The 17,295-nt window shown below is 62.0% G+C and overlaps 2 protein-coding genes across 2 annotated transcripts; one reads left to right on the top strand and one right to left on the bottom strand.

Annotated features, from left to right (window-relative positions):
- Positions 1-5,890: 5,890 nt before the first annotated feature.
- AGXT (alanine--glyoxylate aminotransferase) lies at positions 5,891-9,410 on the top strand. The gene is made up of 11 exons (XM_009957482.2): positions 5,891-6,055; positions 6,176-6,368; positions 6,707-6,771; positions 6,850-6,950; positions 7,194-7,264; positions 7,545-7,629; positions 7,906-8,001; positions 8,275-8,344; positions 8,463-8,558; positions 8,768-8,896; positions 9,300-9,410. Exons 1-11 carry the CDS (start codon positions 5,891-5,893, stop codon positions 9,408-9,410), a joined length of 1,182 nt encoding a protein of 393 aa, XP_009955784.2.
- A 668-nt stretch (positions 9,411-10,078) lies between these two features.
- Positions 10,079-14,493, bottom strand: MAB21L4 (mab-21 like 4). The gene is given in 6 exon segments (XM_009957483.1): positions 10,079-10,171; positions 10,405-10,715; positions 10,718-10,757; positions 11,764-11,917; positions 12,740-12,962; positions 14,019-14,493. Coding segments are annotated over 6 exon segments (1,296 nt in total).
- Between the last annotated feature and the right edge of the window lie 2,802 nt (positions 14,494-17,295).

The following is a 17,295-nucleotide window of genomic DNA, read 5'->3' as shown; positions in this document are numbered from 1 at the left end:
TGCCTGCTCAAGAGGCCAAGGCTCGAGCTGCTCCACCCTGTGGCACTGCTGGTTCTCAGGGATGATGGATCCACTGCTGGGCTAAACCTCACGCAGCACCCAAGAACTGCCCATGTCAAACGCTTCCCTCTTCTCCTTCACAACCAGGACAGCTTTCTTCCTCCCACTTTGCAGTCTCTCCAGCTCCCAGGGCTGTGAAGAGGTGGGTCAGGTCCTCAGGCTCCTGCCTTGCGGCACAGCCCTCAGCAAGACCCACCAGTACCAGAATGGCACACCCACCAGTGCCTCCATCAGCCCCGGGTTCCCATCACAAACCCCTCCAGCCCTATCACTTCCCACAAAGAAGCTCCAGTTTCCCCTTCATCCTACTCTTCCAGGTGCCTCATCTTGCTGCATGCCTTCCATCAGTGGCTGCTCGCCCTCCTCTGCCAGGAGGACCTGCTCAGCCCCACACCAGTACCCCTCCAGTCCACCCTTGCTGGCCATGAGAAATGCTCTCCTCGCCAGCAGAACCCTTCCTCTCTCTCTGCCATCCTGATGCCCACATCCCGGTATATTCCCACCAAGCTACCTATCTGGCTCACCTAGCCCAGCAGCATGGGCTCCTCTCCCTGCCAGTATTCCCTGCTGCAGAGCCGCAAGCTCGGCTCCATTTTCTGTCTCCATCCATTTCCTTCAGCTTCCTCGGTCAGCAACGTGCCACTTCCCTTCTGCTCCTCTGCAACTCTCTAATCTCATCTCTGCCACAATGGTGCAAGGACCCCAGGCAGCACTGTACCACCTTGGGGAGAACCAGCAGCCCCCTGCCCAGTTCCTTCCCAAGCCTCCTCTCCTTCCCCTGACTCTTTATCCTCCTGCCTCAGCCACAGCGAGAATTCAGCCTGCAGCCCACTTAACGTGGCAGCACCAGCATCACTGGCCACAGGCGCTCAGCATCCTGCAGAGAGAGGGGACACACAGCAGCGGGTAGGCTGCGGGCAGGCAGGGCAGGGGCAGGCAGCCTCCCCCAGGGCAGGTGGGTGGCTCAAGCCCAGCCAGCTCGCTCTGCCTGAGGACAGTCAGCCACCGCCTGTTTAATCCGCCATCGAGAGAAATTCAATAAGCTGCTGTCAGCCTTTTGCTGGGAGCGGGCCAGCACTGCAGCCCCGCTCCCTCCCCACCTTCTCCCAAGGCCACCCCACACACAAGGTAGATGGCAGAGGAGGACAGCAGAGTCCCTGGGGCCAGGTGGCACATGTCCCCCAACTCTGCAGGGCATCTCTTTCCCCGCTTCCTGCGCAGCCCACTACACTCTGCTCATCCCCACCATCCCGCACGTGACAGCTCAGTGATGAGCGAAAGGCCTAGAGATGATTAACTGGATCAGCTAAGATTAATTGGGCAGAGATTAGCTAACAAGAGCTCTCTTAAGTCTGAGGGCTAGCAACTGGCAGCCCTCCTGCCACCACCAAGAGGTGACCAGCGGGATGGAGAGCATTGTCCCCAAGTGCCACCCACAGTGAACTCTTCCCCTAAGGATGCTGCAGGGAGACGTCATGCAGCCTGTCCCCTGGGTGCTGCAGGACATTGGGGTTTGATGGATGCTAACGTGGGTCAGCACAGCCAGGATATCCCATTCCTCATGCCCAGCATGGGGCAGGGGCTGCCTCATCTGGCAGACAAATAGCTGTCAGTGCCAAGGGAAATCCAAGGCGAGTTTCTCCTTTTGTCTGCACACATCTCCACGTCACCTCGGTGGTGAGGGTGGACGCCCCTTCCGGCCGCACCTCCCGAGCCGCTGTGCTCTCAGCTGCCGACGGACTTTGTTTTAATGAGCCCTTCCCCTGCACCCCTCATTGGGGTCCCCAGCTGGGTCTGGGACCGGAGGACCTTGCCCTTCCTCTGGGGACAACGTGGGGGACCCTGGGGGTGGCTGGCCCGGATGATGCGGCACCATCAGCACTTGCCAGCCAAGGCCGGCAACTGCTCCCCGCTCATCTCCCACTCCATGCAGGGCAAGGGGCTGTGACGGTGCAGTTTTCCATGGAGCAGCACCCACAGGTGACGAAGCAGCTTGGAGAACGGTCCAGGGCAGGGCCCCCCCCCCCCCCCCATCTGAAATGCAGCCCCCCACTTCCCCAGTGCCATGGTGGGCACTTGCATTGTGCCTCTGTGCCTCCCACCCACCCCAATGGAGGACACTATTTTGGGGTAGTGCTTGCAGCTCCCTGAGAATTGCAATGCAGATTAAATTTGCAGGTTGCAAATTTAAGGCCATGGATGAGGGGTTTGCTCACTGCCAGCCAGCTCCCCATCTCTACCGCAAAGGCGAGTCACCACACACTCCATCACCTGCTCTCTCCATCCTATCTTCCGTATGCTAAAACTCACAGCGGGGAAAAGCTGCACGGAAAAGGCAGCAAGTTCCAGCAGGTTACCAGCGTGGCTGGGCATGGAGAAGGGTGGGCAGCTGCGGGGGCGGGGGGGGGGGGGGGGGGGGTGTGCAACACAGGTCCCAACACCCCAGTGGTTTGGTGGCTGCAGCTCTGGCCACACACAGGGAGACAGGGGGGTGGTGGCAGCATCTGTGCCAATGCCAGCTGCCACCTCCCAGACAAAATGGAGGTCAGCAGCAGTGTGCAGGGATGGCAGAGCCCACCACACCCCTGGCCATACCCCGGGGTGGGAAGGTCTGCTTCCCTCCCCTGTGCCACCAAGGCCACTTGCAAAGGGGCTGCTTTGGGCACTGGGGTGTGGAAGGATGGCCGTGGGGGGGCAGGGGAGATGTTTGGCTGGTTCCTTGTCCTCCTCAAGCCCCACAGCAGAGGCATGGGACCTGATCAGGCAGGAGACCCTGGCGTGGCACACAGGGCATCTGCAGAGTCCAGGATGCTGCCCCATGGGGGAGGATGAGGATGAAGAGGCAAAGGAGGAAGACAATGGGGCAGGTACAGGGCTGCTCCCTGGGAGCCAGGGTGGCCAAGCATAGGGCTCTGCACCAGCCCCTCTGCCCAGGGACCACTCCCTCCTTCAGCCAGAAGCCATCGGAGCTGGCCCACAGTGATACAGTGGCCTACACCCAGCTGTCCCCAAGCACAAGGTCAGAAGCAGCAGCTTGTCCTTGTGGGGCAAACAAGAGCCTCGGCTTTGCAGTGCTTTCGCCAACCACCCCCTCGGGTGAGAGCCCCAGCTGGGGCATCCACTGCTCCCTCCAGTGCTGTCATTAGCTCTGAAGTACAATGACGACGGCACAAGATGGCTCAGCTTCATGGCCGGAACCACCTGCCTCCGAGGGGAGCACGGGGGCGGCTCTGGGATGAAAAGGGGTCCGTGTGCCCCCTCCCACGGGCTGCAGGGACGGCATCCTCCCCATCCCAGACTGGTACCGGGGCCACAGCGACGTCACCTCATCCCCAGGACGCCCCCCCGCCTCCGGCGGGATCTTTCTGGAAGCCGGGGCGGCCTCCGGGGGCTGCCGCGGTGGGGACCGGCGGGCAGCTCCCGCCCGGCCTCCCTCCTCCGCGCCTCGGGGGACACCGCAAAATGGCCGCCAGCCGCAGCCCCCCGCCCCGCCGGGCCCCCGGGAGGGCGCGTCCCTCTCTCCCCCCCGCCACGCCTCGCCGCCGCCGGGGCCGAGAGGGCCGGCACCGCCATCCCGGGGCACTCCCAGACCACACACACACAGCCACACACACACACATCCCCCCTCCCGGCACCCTCCTCGGCCAGCGCCCGTGGACCGCGCCCGCTCTGCCGCAGCACCGCCCGGGCGCGGCGGTGGTTGCCCCATCCCGCACGGTGCCGCCCGCCCCTACCTGTGCTCGTCCCCGGTTCGGCGGAGCGCTGCGCTCAGCCGCGGACGGGGAGCACCGGCATGAGGCCGAGCCGCAAGATGCGCTGCGGTACGGTGCAGCGCGGCGCCGATGCCGGTGCCGGTGCTGATGGCGACAGCCCCGCCCCTGCGGTCCCCGCCCGCCCCACCCCACTCCGCCCCGCGCGCTGATTGGCCGCCGCCCGGAAAAGGGGGGAGGGGGGCGACTGAGAGGGCGCGAGGCAGGGATGGAGCGGTGACGTCAGCGCATCCCCTCCACCCTCGGTCCGCGCTGCGGAACCGCCGAAAGGGCCCGGGGAGGGACGGGCAGACCTTCCCCCCCGCGTCACCCGGCAACTGTCGCCTGGCAACCGCTGCCCCATGCCCGGCGCCACCGGGCGCGGTACCCCGGCCCGCCGACCCCGGGACGGCTGCCCCCTCCGTGGCTCCCCGCAGGCCACGCGCCCCCTCTCTGGCCCCGGCCCTGGCTCCCCGCCCCCGGCGGCCCTGGCTGTCAGCATCCACCTCCAGCGCTGAGCTCTGTCACCCTGCCGGCCCGATGAGCCCCGCGCCCCGCAGCCCCCAGGGCGGCACGGCCAGCTCCCGGTCCATCTGCGCTGGCGAATTTAGACCCAGTGCAGAAAGAAGATTATGCCTTTGCCGCCAGCTGTTTCCAGCAGCGCATCCTCCCCTCCCTTGCCCTTCCATGCCAACCGTCAGGACGCATGTCCCCTCCCTGCCCCAGCCAGTCCCCCCAAAGGTCTCCCTGGAGGAATGGCAGCAGAGGTCTTCACCCACCTACCCGTCGCAGGGGTGGTGGGTCTCCAGCAGGTCTCTCCTGACAGTGTTTTAGGGACTGAGTGTTTTGGCGATGCTGTGAACATCCAGCAGCAATTCCAGCGGCTGGGAGTCCCCTCAGCCGGAAGAGCACAAGGCTGAGGCACAGGATGAGGGGCTGGGTCAGGACCTCTCAGGACGCCAGGACCTCTTGCCCCCATTTTGGTAGATGATGACCAGGCAGCAGCCCCCGGGCTAACTGTGGTTTCCATGATCCACACAGTGTTGGCCACACCAGCTCCTCTCAGAGACAACCAGGGCAGACATGCTCTCACCTGGCACCATTGCCAGCCCTGTGCGCTTGTCCCAGATGCCTTCAGCACCAGCCACTGCTGCTAGCTCTGCCAGCGGCAGACTTTCCACGCCATAACCATCATCCCGAGCCCAAAGCTTGGCTCATTGAGTGGCTCCTCTGGCCAGGGACCTGCTCCCGGACCTGCCAGGAGCCAGCAGCAGACAGATCGTTTGCATTTCAGTGTACAGATGGCAGAGAACGTGTCAGAGGGTGGGCATGATACAATGGACCATGGGCACACATAGCAGGTGACAGTCACAGCATATTGAAGAGGCAAGCATGGCCTGTGGCATCATCAGGACACACTGTGATGGCTGCGAGCCAGGCTGAGCCCACAGAGCACAGCTTGCTGCAGCAGGGGCTGCAGCCATGTCCTGTGGCTCTGCACTTGTGCAATCCCGATAGCCAGCTTCCTCTAGGTGACTGTCACTTGGCCAGGTGCCCTGCTGCAAGGCAGGTCCTCAGTCAGCGAGACCCAGCCGACAGAGCTCTGTGCTGCTGAGGAGTCACGACCATAGAGGCTGTGCTGGGCCAGTCCCAGCACAACCATCCATGGCACAGGAGTTGCATGTCCAGGAGCAGGGATCCCACCTGCTGGGATGGTCTTGGGAACCATCAGCCATGGCATCCGGTGGGCCGTGGCAATGGGGTCTGTGTGGGTGCTTGCCAGTCCCAGAGGCTGATGTGCCTGGGGAGCAACCCCGCCAGCACTAGCAAGGGGGACCCCCCGGAAAATGAGGGTGCCAAGATAGCAGGGACTGTGCTGGTGGCATATTAACTGGAGGAGGAGGCGGTCAGGGGCAGAGTCCAGGCTGGCAGGGGGAGCACTGAGCCCCAGGGTCAGGGTCCATGGGGACTCTGGACACTGCTGGCACAGGGTGTGCTGCTGTACAGTGCTGGGTGCTGTGCAGGCATCTGCCACGGCTCCTCTCCTCTGGGCTCAGCTCCTGGGGATGGCAAGGTGCACCATGGCCACCAGCCTGCTCCGCGTCCCCCCACCCCAGGGGCTGCTCCGGCCCCTGGCCGTGCCAGACAGGCTGTTGCTTGGGCCAGGGCCCAGCAACGTGCCTTCCCGCATCCTGGCTGCAGGCGGTCGGCAGCTCCTGGGCCACATGCACCCCGAGGTGCTACAGGTGAGTTTCCCCTGCCCAGCCTTCCTCCCCTCCTCTCCCTCAGCCCCCACAAGGGGCTGGGACAGTTCTGCCGGGATGAGGGGGGCAATAGCGGTGCCAGTTTTTTCCCTGCCATGGCAGGTGATGGACGAGATCAAGGCAGGCATCCAGTATGCCTTCCAGACGCAAAACCGGCTGACCCTGGCCATCAGTGGCACTGGCCACTGTGCCATGGAGGCTGCCCTCATCAACCTCCTGGAGCATGGTGACACTGCGCTGGTGGCCATCAATGGCATCTGGGGACAACGCGCTGCTGACATCTCCAGGAGATTGGGTATGCTAGGGACAGCCGGATGGCACTGGTGGGGCTCAGAGGACCGGGCTTGTGGGTGGGATACCAGAATGTGATCCTTGGCTTGCTATCCCCATCCTGGCGGCAGTAGCCAGTGACATGGCTTCCACAGTTGGAGAGTGCTCCGTTTTTTTGGGGGGGTAATGCCCCTCCATTTATGATTGTTCATGGTTTTTCTGCTGAGTAAATCTGCAGGAGGCTGGACCCTGGTGGGTGGCTGTGCTCCTGGTTCATGCATGACCGATTCCCTTGCAGAGCAGGTGGCTGCCCAGTGGGAGGCATGCCCAAATCTTGCTCTCCCTCTGCCCAAATTCTTCTAGGAGCTGATGTCCATGAGCTGCTGAAGAGCCCGGGCGAGTACTTCACTCCATCGGACATCGAGGATGTGAGTGCCAGCTACGGTGTGGAGTGGCAGGCGTGAGCCAGCCCCGGGGGCAGTCACCTTCCCCTCTGTTTCATGCAGAAACTGGCACGGCACAAGCCCTCCGTGCTCTTCATCACCCATGGCGAATCCTCCACAGGGGTGCTGCAGCCACTGGAGAGACTGGGCGAACTGTGCCACCGGTCAGTGCACAGCGAGCACCCGTGAGGGCTTGCGGTACTCTAAGGCTGCTGTTGGGGATTGGGGCACAGGGATTTACCTGCCCAGGGCTCTCCTCTGACTCTGTTGTGCTGGAAGCAGTTTGTGCCAGTGAGACACACAGCCTTGGGGGGACCAGGATGCCAGGGCTGGAAAAAGAGGGGTGCCAAGAGTAGCTGGCAGGAGGGGGTGGCAGGGACACCGGGGTGAGCTCTGTCCTCCTACAGGCATGGCTGCCTGCTGCTCGTGGACGCAGTGGCATCGCTTGGGGGAGCCCCCATCTTCATGGACCAGCAGGGTAAGAGCCACAGTGCTATCTTGGTCACGGAGGGGACAGGAGGCACCCAGGGGACAGGGGAAGGAGGGAGGACAGTGGGATCAGCCTCACTGCTCATGATCCAAGCTAGCAGCATCAGAAAGTGGTCCAGCTGCAGCCAGAAAGCCCATTCCCCTCAGGGGGACCTGCAGTGTGTGCCACCCTGTGCTTCTCACCCACCACTTGCAGCTGGGTTGGAGGGGCTCAGTGTGTCCCCACTGGGAGCCCCCGTCTCTAAGGAGCTGCCTCCTGTCTCGGGCAGAGATCGATGTCTTATACTCAGGGTCTCAGAAAGTCCTCAACGCCCCCCCTGGCAGTGCCCCCATCTCATTCAGCGAGCGAGCCAGGTAAGTGCAGCCCTGTCCCCCTGGGGGGAAAGGCAAGAGGGCTGGGGGAAGGCTGTCACCCCCTCACACTCCCTTTGCCAGCCATCTGCTCCAGCCCCACTCTGGAGAGCTCGCCCAGCAGCCCTGTGGGGTCAGAGCCCAGCCCATCCTTGGGCAGTGATGAGCACTGGAGCCAACCTCTGCACTCGTTTTGGGGGGGGGGCCCAACAGGACTGACCCCACTGCAGAGCTAGTGGGGTCAAGGTCTGGCTCCTCCCCAGCACTCTGCTTCACCAGGGAGAAGATGCTGAGGAGGAAGACGAAGCCCCCATCTTTCTACCTGGACATGGGCTGGCTGGCAAACTACTGGGGCTGCGACGGGGAGCCACGAAGGTGAGAGCAAGCTGTCCCGGGGGAGATGGCTGCAGCCATCCCACCCACAGCCTTCGCCCCAGCTCAGGGGCTGCCTGCCCTGTGGGGCTCAGGCTCTGTCTCCCCACCACCTTGTCTGCTGGTTGCAAAGCAGCTCTGGGGGATTTGCATCCCCTCTGTGCTGAGTGAAGAGGAGGGAGGATGCCATGCCCCGATACCCCCACATTGCGAGCTGGAATACTGCTCTGCTGCAGGCTGGGCCGAATCCACCTGGGTGCCCCTTGGGTTTTGCAGGTACCACCACACAGCACCGATCAACAGCTTCTTCAGCCTGCGGGAAGGCTTGGCCATGCTGGCAGAGGTGGTAAGCGGTGCCAGGCAGGCAGTGGGCCACCGGCAGTGCTGGTGGGGCTTGGGGGAGTGGTGGGTGCCAGGAGGTCCCTGTTGCCAGCAGGGACCTCCTCCTTCCTCTCTGCCCACAGGGTCTGGAGAGCTCATGGGAGCGCCACCAGGTCAACTGTGCTCAGCTGTGCCAGGGGCTGAGCAACATGGGGCTTGAGCTCTTTGTGAAGGAGGAGGTGGGTGTGGAGTGAAGCCACCACCATGCTGCAGGGGCAGTATGAGGACATGCCCTCGTGTGGCTGGAGATGTGCCTGGGCAGGTTTTGATGCTGGAGAAAAAACTGGCCACTCCAGCAATGCTCTCTCCCAGCAGGCTGGCAGGCTCACTGCAGGGACAGGGCCACAGCCAGGAGATGCAGATTTAACCCAATTTCTCTCTTCCACAGAAGGCAAGACTGCCCACCATCACCACTGTCAGGGTGCCCAAGGGCTACAACTGGAAGGAGATCACAGCCTTTCTCATGGACAACCATGCCATCGAGATTGCTGGGGGCCTGGGCCCCTCAGTTGGCAAGGTGGGCAGTGTCCTCCCCTCCCACTGGCCATCAGGCACTGAACCCAGCTGTGGGCAGCCTTCCCCATGATTAGCTGGTGCTCTCTGGCTGCAAGCAACGAACACACGGCTGCATGCGTCCCATCGCCTGCAGCAACAAATAGCAGCTCCTAACCACACACAATTGCTGAGTGTAATTGAATAACCATGCACATAATTCGCAGGGTGACATGTCTTTACAGGAAACACGTGTTATACAGGAGCGAGCAGGCAGTTGGGCACATGTACTCATGCCCAGCTGCCCGCATGGTCGCTACTCACATGCCCCTTGCCTCATGTGGGAGCCTGCGCTCTGTTGGAGACGGTGCCAGGACACGGCCACAAAGGTGGGTGCTGCAGGGAGACGCTCACCCTTCTCCTCCCAGGTCCTGCGAATCGGCCTCATGGGCTGCAACTCGACCAGCAGCAACGTGGACCGTGTGCTTTGTGCCCTGCGAGATGCCCTCAGGCACTGCCGCAGCAGCAGCAGGCTGTGAGCACCTCTGCAAAGGGGGAGTCCGGACAAGGTGGCGCAGCACTTGCCTTCATGCCTGGCTGCAGGCAGGTAGCAGGCAGAGGGGCTTAGCTGCCTCCCCGGGACTCTGGCAGACAACACTGCAACACCCAGCAACACAAGCCAGAGTGGGAAGGAGAAGCTGGAAGAGCAGGGGACGTGGAGGTGAGGGCTGCAGCTTGGCAAACACGGGGATGTGGCTCAAAATCCCTTCTCCCAGTCGGGTCCCCCCCACCACGCCCCCTGCAGAGTCACTCCTCACCCTGATGGCCTGGCCTCCCAGCTCCTCCCCTTCCCCTGGCCCCGCTGCAAGCTGACATGAGGGCTGGATGCAGGATCTGACCACAGGTTCCTTCCCCTCCCACCACCATCACCCTCTGTGATCCCTGCACCAGAGCCCAGCAGCATCCCCCAGGATGCCATCTGTCCCCTTCAGATTAGGCACCCTGAGATGAAACACCCGCCCCGGCAGCCTGCTCTACGGGGGGGCTGAGAGGCTGCACATCCCCAGCTGCAGCAGATGTGCTCGCTCCCTGGTACCATCTTTCCTCAATAAAGCAATGTGGCAGCCTGCTGCTCCCTGGCCCCGTAGCTCTCCTTGCATCCCCCTGAGTTTTGATACGCCTAGATGGGGTGGCAGCGGGGTCTTGCTCAGCTCTGCTGGGGGATTTCTTGCTGGATCTTAGAGAGTAGCTGGCACATTGCTGAGTGCCATACGCTATCCTGGATCTGGTACACCTGGAACTGAGCAGAGGCAGGTGGGGGGTGAGGGGAGAGGGCTTCCCACTCTGCTTGAGTCCTGCACCCCAACATCACCAGCCTCCTGCAGCCTCCATGGCAGGGTTGGGCAGCATCGGCCAGCGGCTGCCAGGGCCCAGAAGGCCTTGGGGGGAGCAAACCCCAGCACAGCCTAAGCTGCCCAGTCTGGGTGTTTTCTGCTCTCTGCCACGCAAGACCAGATGAGAGGCTGATGTTACGTGGCTGAACAGGATGTCAAAGTAGGCTGGATCCCGGTAAGACCCATCCTCTGCGGGGAGGTACAGGAGGGCTTGGGTGCCAGGATCTGAGTGCCAGCTGTCAGCGCGTGCAGGGAAGCCAAAACGGAAGCGAAGGAAGTGTCGAGGGTCCCAGGCGAAGCTCTCCACCTTACTGTAGAGAAAGGCGAGGTCCAGGGCCTCTCCTTGGAAGAGGTTTTGCTCTGGGTACAGGAAGTGGGGCAAGTGCCAGGTGGCCAGGCAGTGGAGGAGGATCACCAAGAACTTACAGATGGAGCCCTCCAGGTCCTGTACTCTGGGGAGGGGAAGAGCTCCATGCTCCACAGCAGCACCATCTGCAGAGAGGGAGAGAAAGGCATTGGATATGGCGCTCCCCACAAAGGCCGTGCCTTCACACCCTGCAACCGCCCATGGGACTGAGACCTCAACACGGACAACATGTTCGCAGCACTCAGGGCTGCGCAAGCTCTCGGAGCTGCTGCTTTGGTTGCTGCAGGTGCAGGTGATGCCCCACCAGCCCTTAGTTTTGAACCTTTGCCACACTCCCCAAAAAGCCCCTGTCTCAACTCTGAGGCAGGCCCCAGCTCCGCAGCAGCTCTGAAACAACATGCACAAGGACAGATGCAAACTATACCCTTTCTTAAAAAAAAAAAAATCAAAAAAATCAAAGAACACGAGATAAAGCAAAACCCACAGGACTTGGGTTACTTGGAGCTGGAGCCATTCTCTCAGCAGAGGACAACTGTGCCTCCTTCTCCACCCTAGCCCAGTGAGTGGCCACAAGACAGGACACACCTGGATTGTGCCACCAGGTTCTGACCTCACCATGGCCCCTCTCCTGACCGGTGTCATCAGCTGGCATGGGTCCAGAGTGCCGAAATCAGGTTGGGTGGGGAGAGGAGGGTTTTGTCAGAGGAAACACCACCCTCAGCCCTGCACGGGCACCTCTCAGCACACTGGGGCGCAGGACGACCAGTGGCATGGCAGGCACAGCAATGCAATCCCCAGCACGGCCCCTGAAGACACAGGCAGCCTGTGCCAGCGGATGCCTGGCACATTGGCACAGAGCCTGAAGTCTGTTTCAGGCTGGAGGTTGCTCTTCAATCCAGCAAGTACCTACCGTTTGCAAGGAAGAAGGGTCAAACCCCTCTAATCATGGCTAGCAGCATGCACCCTTTCCAGATGCAGCCATGGGTTGGTACATCCCAAAACACTGCAGGCACATGGGCTAGTTGCTTGGGATCTTCCTCCGGCAGTGACTTGACCATGGTGGGGTGCAGGAGGGCAGCCTTGGCTTTGCCTTCCCAGAGAGCTGCTGTCCTGCCAGCAGAACCTAGCTACCTTCAGGTGGTTGAAGGTGAGACTGTCTTTCCCACCCTCCTCTCCCCAGTCCTGGCCATGTAGCTGATTATGCAGGTGAAGTCTGTTCAGACAGGGTCCCTTCAGCATGTCCACTGCCTGGAGCAATTTCAGGATGGGGAGGTGAGTGGAGGTTCTGGTGAGAGATAGTGGAGTCCGGTGAGAGGGAGGATGGAGACCTGCATCCTCCCAGCTGGGAAGAGGATACCTGCAGTGACCTGGCGTGCATGGGGATCCCCCTGGGGCCACCCATGTGGCCCCAGGCACGCAGCAGCCTGGATCCACCTCCTGCACCTGCCTCTGGTGAAGAGGAACCCAGGAGATTCGCAGTGTGATGGGGATGCTGCTGCGCAGCTCCTGCCTCCTGGGGAGGGACAAGAGGGGAGGTGAAGCGGGGTTGTGCTCCCCTACGTGCAGTGGGAAGGGCTGCCAGCCGTTCTGGAGCAGAGGCTGTATTGGATGCCAAAAAGGGGCCGAGCATCCAGCTGGACCACATTGTGCCCAAAATAAGCCTGGGCTGATCCAACCGGATGCTCAGCCCCTCCTTGGGGCTGGGTGGCTGTGCCAGCAGGTGAGATGTGTTTCACCCTGGCCCCATTCCCTCCTGCAGCCTGCCCTGGGAGGCACCTCGTCCCCCTGCTGCTGCCAGATGCCCAGGCTTGCTCCTGAAGCCCAAGCAGGTATCTAAGAGCTGCCAGCCTCCACACGGCCAGGGTTCAGCTCCTGCGAACAATTTGGGGGGGCCCTTGCCTTTTCTTGAGCTGCCTGAAATTTGGCTGAGATTTGTCCCTCAACATCGGGGCAGGGGGTTTGGGCATCATGACTGGGTGACTTCATCCCCTGTTGGCATGTCCTTCCACTTTCCCATTCCATTTCTGCCTACACTTGGCAGTGCTGCTGGCCTCGGGGGCTCCCTGGGGCAGGGTCATCCTGCTATGTGCGCAGTCGAGCTGCTCACCTCCAGCAATGGGGAGAGGCAGGGACAAAGTGGGCCTCTTCCTTGGCCTTCCAGAGGTTGCCTTTGGGGAAGCCCCTGTCGCCCTGCCACCCCTTCAGCCAGAGCAACTCCTGCTGTCTCTTCACCACAGGGATGAAGTCAAAGCAGACAGTCTTCCAGCCACTGCGGATCAGCAGGGAGAGCTCCATGGCATCTTCCTGCAGATTTTCAGCACTGAGGTCACCTAGATGCAGAGCGTTTGGCTGTGGTTAGGAGGTTACCACAGCCGGTCACGCAGGCTGAACCGGGTATGTGCCATAATGCCCATGGGCACATCCCACCCCGCTCAACTCACCCTTTTCCAATGCTGCACTTTGGCTATGATTCCTGGTGAAAGTCCTTCCCCAGTCCCCACTGGGGTGTTTTTTGGGAAGGAGCATTGCTCCAGTGGGGCTCAGGGCCAGGCCATCGGGTGTGGGCACAGCAGGAAGCCCCGAGTGGCCAAACAGGGCCATGCTGCTGGGTGGTTGAATAGTGCCAAGAAAAACAATGTGGTCCGAGAAAACTGGACCAGGAAAGGTCTAAGGTTATGGGGGCAGAGGAAAATGAAGGGCTTTGGCTTGGCTGTGGAGGAAGGAGGGAATGGTGGGCTTGCTGAGGCTGGGTTAAGAGACTTTCAGACCTGCTGGTTTTTGCACATCACCCTTACATCAGGGCTGAGATTTACTTCAAGAAGCACCTTTGGAGATGGAAAGGCATGAAGAAGCTGATAGAATCCCTACGGCCGTTCCCAGGGTCCCTTCCCCACCATGTCCTTCCCAGGGATACTGGGGCCTGTGTATGCACAGGGTCAGAACCATGCCCCAAGGTCCCAGTGCAGCCCCGATGGATTTCCAGCTCACCCTCCAAATACTCTGCTCCAGGGAGCAGGGGGCACTTGGAAGCCCAGAGAGACAGGGGAAACGCAGTTAAGGTGAACCAAACACACCAAGTCCCTGAGCAAACCGTCCCTGGGAACTAACTGCAGGGGCGAGTGAACCCTGTGGGGGGCTGCCACCCACCAAGGAGAGTGCCATCAGCCCAGGGTGAAGATGCTCAAGGATGATGCTGCTGTCGTTAGATGGCAGGGAGTAGTTTCCATCTCCCCTTCCTTAGCTAAGGGCAAAGCCTGTCCCAGCGCATGGCAGGGTGCTTGCTTGCTCATGCAGGCCTGTTTGTGCAGGGATCACCACCAAGCTGGGCTCCCCAGCTGTGCTGGAAGCAGCTCCCAGCCAGGGAAGTACCGCATCGGCATACACACCTGGCTGAAGCAGGAAGCGGCGTTGGCAGCACACAATGGACGAAACAAGGAGCTCTTTCAGGTGCTGGACGACTTCGCCCAGAACCAGGCACCTTCCACCAACTCCTTGCTCCATCACACCGGTCCAGTCATCCAAGTCAGTCCCTGGAGAGGGCACTTCCAGATAGCAAGTGCCTAGTCTCAGCCAGTGCCCGGCTGGAGCATCACCAGGCTGGCACACCAGCACCCGCAGGGCATCGCTGTCAATCTGCAGGGGGACCTCCATGGTGACAGCATCCTCAGAGGCACAGAGAGCGACCTCGAAGGCTTCCAGGTTCCTGGCATAGTCCATGAAGAAGTGGAGCTCCCTGGCATGGACACCCTCCAGCAGGATCAGCAGAATGTCCTCAGTCCACTGGAAATGCTCCAGCCACTGCCTCTCACACGACACGACCACCCCGAGGTAGCTGTGCTAGTGGGAAGCATTGGCTGCCATGGCAGCTCTGCCACTGTCCTGAGCCTGCTCTGATCAAGAGTAAAAGTACGTGGGCAGGGAGGGCAGGGCTGGGAGGCGGCATGGGATGGGTGGAGGGAAGGCGCAGCTGGGCGTTGACAAGTGCCACTGTTGGGCGAGCACCAGGGAGAGCTGCCCGGAGCACTGTGTCCCCCTGGGGCAGATCCAGGACAGGGGACTGAGTCACCCCCTGGCAGTCCGTCAGGATGACAAGAGACAGTCAGCCAGTGGGTCATGCCAGGATAACGCTGTGGCCTCCCACACCTCTCCCAGCACCAGGGCTGCATGCTGGCAGCATCCCCTCACAGCCAGTGCCAGATGAAGGTGACCCACTGCCCTCCCGTGCTGGCCCAGCTCGGCTCAGCAGGCCCAGCTGCCTGGGGCTGCTGGAGAGCAGCTCTGAACTTGCTTTGTGCCCACAGGAGCCGGGAGCAGGCTCATGCTGGAGCCAGGCCACGCTGTGGCGGCTGTGGGAGGGCTGCAGAACCCCACACCCATCATGCAGGTGCTCAGCCCAGTTCAGGGCCCAGCCCACGGCTCGGTCAGGATCAGGCTCAAGCTCAGGCTCAAGCTTGCCAGATGCAGGCAGCCTCCGGTGCCCCTCGGCTGGGCAGAGCCCTCCGGGCCCAGGCCTGCACCCGGCCCACAGCTTGCTCAGGCTCAGGCTCAGGCTCAGGCTCAGGCTCAGGCTCACCCACCGCGGGCAGCTCCCGGTGCCCCTCGGTCGGGCAGAGCCCGTCCCGGCTCCACGCGCGGGCTTTGCCCCCGCCGCCGGTAGGCCCCACCCCGCCGTCACCCCGGCAACACCGCCCTCGCCACGCCCGAAGCGCGGCGGCTGAGGTCGCCATGGCGACGGCGCGGGGTGGTGGTGTTGGCCGGGGCGGGCGGGCGGGGGGGGGGGGGGCGGTGTCGCGGTTGCCTGGCGACGGCGCTGGGCCGCGGCGAGCATCGCCACGGGGGCACACGGAAACCGGCGCTTTCGGCCCCAAAAGCGCCGCGCAGCGAGGTGGAGCGGGCCGCGGCGCCCGGGGCAGTTGTGCTCGGCCCGGCTGCCACCAGGGGGAGCAGGCGCTGCTGAGGCGAGGGCTGCGGTTTGGGCCCGCTCTCCGGTCTGAGCTGTCACGGTCACCTTCCGCCTCCGGAGAGCGGCCTGGGACAGGCTTAGCCCCTGGGCTGCCCGAGGTCAGGACAGCTCCGGCCACAACAGGACAGCGACTGGCTGTGGTTTCCGCACAGCCTTTCTGTCTGTACCCTCGGACCTGCCCTCAGTCTTCCAGCATCTCCCACAAATCCCAGAAAGGGGGGTGCATGCCATGCCCTTCCCCTCGGGGCAAGTCCCCCGGCTTCACGGGCCCTGAGCCGCAGTTCTTAACACTTATAGCCAGTGGATGGAAGGCAGGGCTCTCCTAGCAGGACAGGACGGTTCAGTAATCCCAAGATTCACTGCAGACCCTTCCTGCCCTTGGTCAGAGCAGGGAGGGGAGTGGGGGAGGCTCCATGGCAGTCGGAACCCATGTGGGAAGTGGGTCACAGCCAAGTGTGAGGCCCTGGGACCACTTCTGGGGAGGGGAGGGGGAGCCACTGGGCTTCCAGCTGGTCCTTCCACCTCCTGTGGCTCGTGCTCTTTATGGTGCTTTTACATAGCCCAGACGAGGTTTCTGGATCTCCTCAGTGTCGTTTTCAGTTCACCCTTGTGCCTCCTTCAGTGCAGCGAGGCTGAGGAGCTGCCCTCCAGGCAGCAGTCTTGCCCTCATGGCCATCTGTCCTTCCATCAACTGACCTCCAGGGAGCCCCGGGTGCCTTCCAAGAGGGAGCAGGGCCAGAGCTTCAACCCACAGATCATCCTCATGTGCCTGCAGTACAAGCCACAGAGGCGACCGGGAGCCCACATCAGGCTCCTCATCACCTAGAGGCTGGGGATGCCAGGGGTGGGGAGCTCCAGTCAGATTTTAAACCTCTGGCAGCGAGCAACAGGCTCTGCATCTCCTTACCCAAACCCCATGCTCCCGGTTTCACCGCACCTGAGCAGGGAGTGCTCAGTCCCTCACGCCAACCACTGCCCCGACCAGGGCTGAACGTGCAGTTCCCCTCCATCACGCCAGCTGGCGTCCTGGAGAGAAACCGAAAGGGGCAGAACTCCCTGTTGCCGAAGCAGGTCTCCTGGGAGCTTCCTCCTCCCCGTCAGAAGGATATGTGCTCATCCTGGAGGATGCTGAGCCCAAGTCAAGCAGGAGAGACAACCGCTCCAGACACCAACTGTGGGGAAAAGAGGGCAGAGAGACAGAGGCCACAGCTTTTCTGTGAGTGGTGAGGCACGGCTCACTGCTGGCAGAGTCGCTGTGTGACCTAGACACATCACTTCATTATGGATGGAATCCCTGCTGTGGCAGCAGCCAGGACAGTCCTTCAGGCAGGGCCTGGCAGGGAGGCTGGAGGAGGCCACAGGAGTCACATAGGAACAGAACTATGAGCAGGAGCGGTACTATAGGAAGGTAAGTCTTGTCAGGGTGGGGAGAAAAGGCGGTGTGTCCCCCCCGGCAGCTTGGTGTTGGTGGGCGAACCATGCCCTCCTTGGCGCGGTGCTGGCTGACCCTGGCATCCTACTCCCATTGCTGCCAGAGCTCTGGTGCCAGCAGGAGCGAGTGCGACGTGGCCCCCCCCAACTCCTCAACGCCTTTAGCGCCTGCACTTTGCGGACCTCTGGGTGCCACCATTGAGAGGTGGGTGCTGCAAAGTGCTGCTTTCTGCACCTTCCCACAGGCTGAGGCCTTCCCCTTTAATCTT

Source organism: Leptosomus discolor, chromosome 7 (genome assembly GCF_034619465.1).
Source record: "Leptosomus discolor isolate bLepDis1 chromosome 7, bLepDis1.hap2, whole genome shotgun sequence".
NCBI lineage: Eukaryota > Metazoa > Chordata > Aves > Leptosomiformes > Leptosomidae > Leptosomus > Leptosomus discolor.
Note: the sequence above shows the minus strand (reverse complement) of the source record. Positions and strands in the feature narration are given on the sequence as shown.

Coding starts and splice junctions, on each gene's coding strand:
- AGXT (XM_009957482.2), top strand. CDS start 5,891: ATGGCCACCAGCCTGCTCCGCGTCCCCCCACCCCAGGGGCTGCTCCGG. Junction 7,265..7,544: donor CATCTTCATGGACCAGCAGG/GTAAGAGCCACA, acceptor TGTCTCGGGCAG/AGATCGATGTCTTATACTCA. Junction 7,630..7,905: donor TCATTCAGCGAGCGAGCCAG/GTAAGTGCAGCC, acceptor CTGCTTCACCAG/GGAGAAGATGCTGAGGAGGA.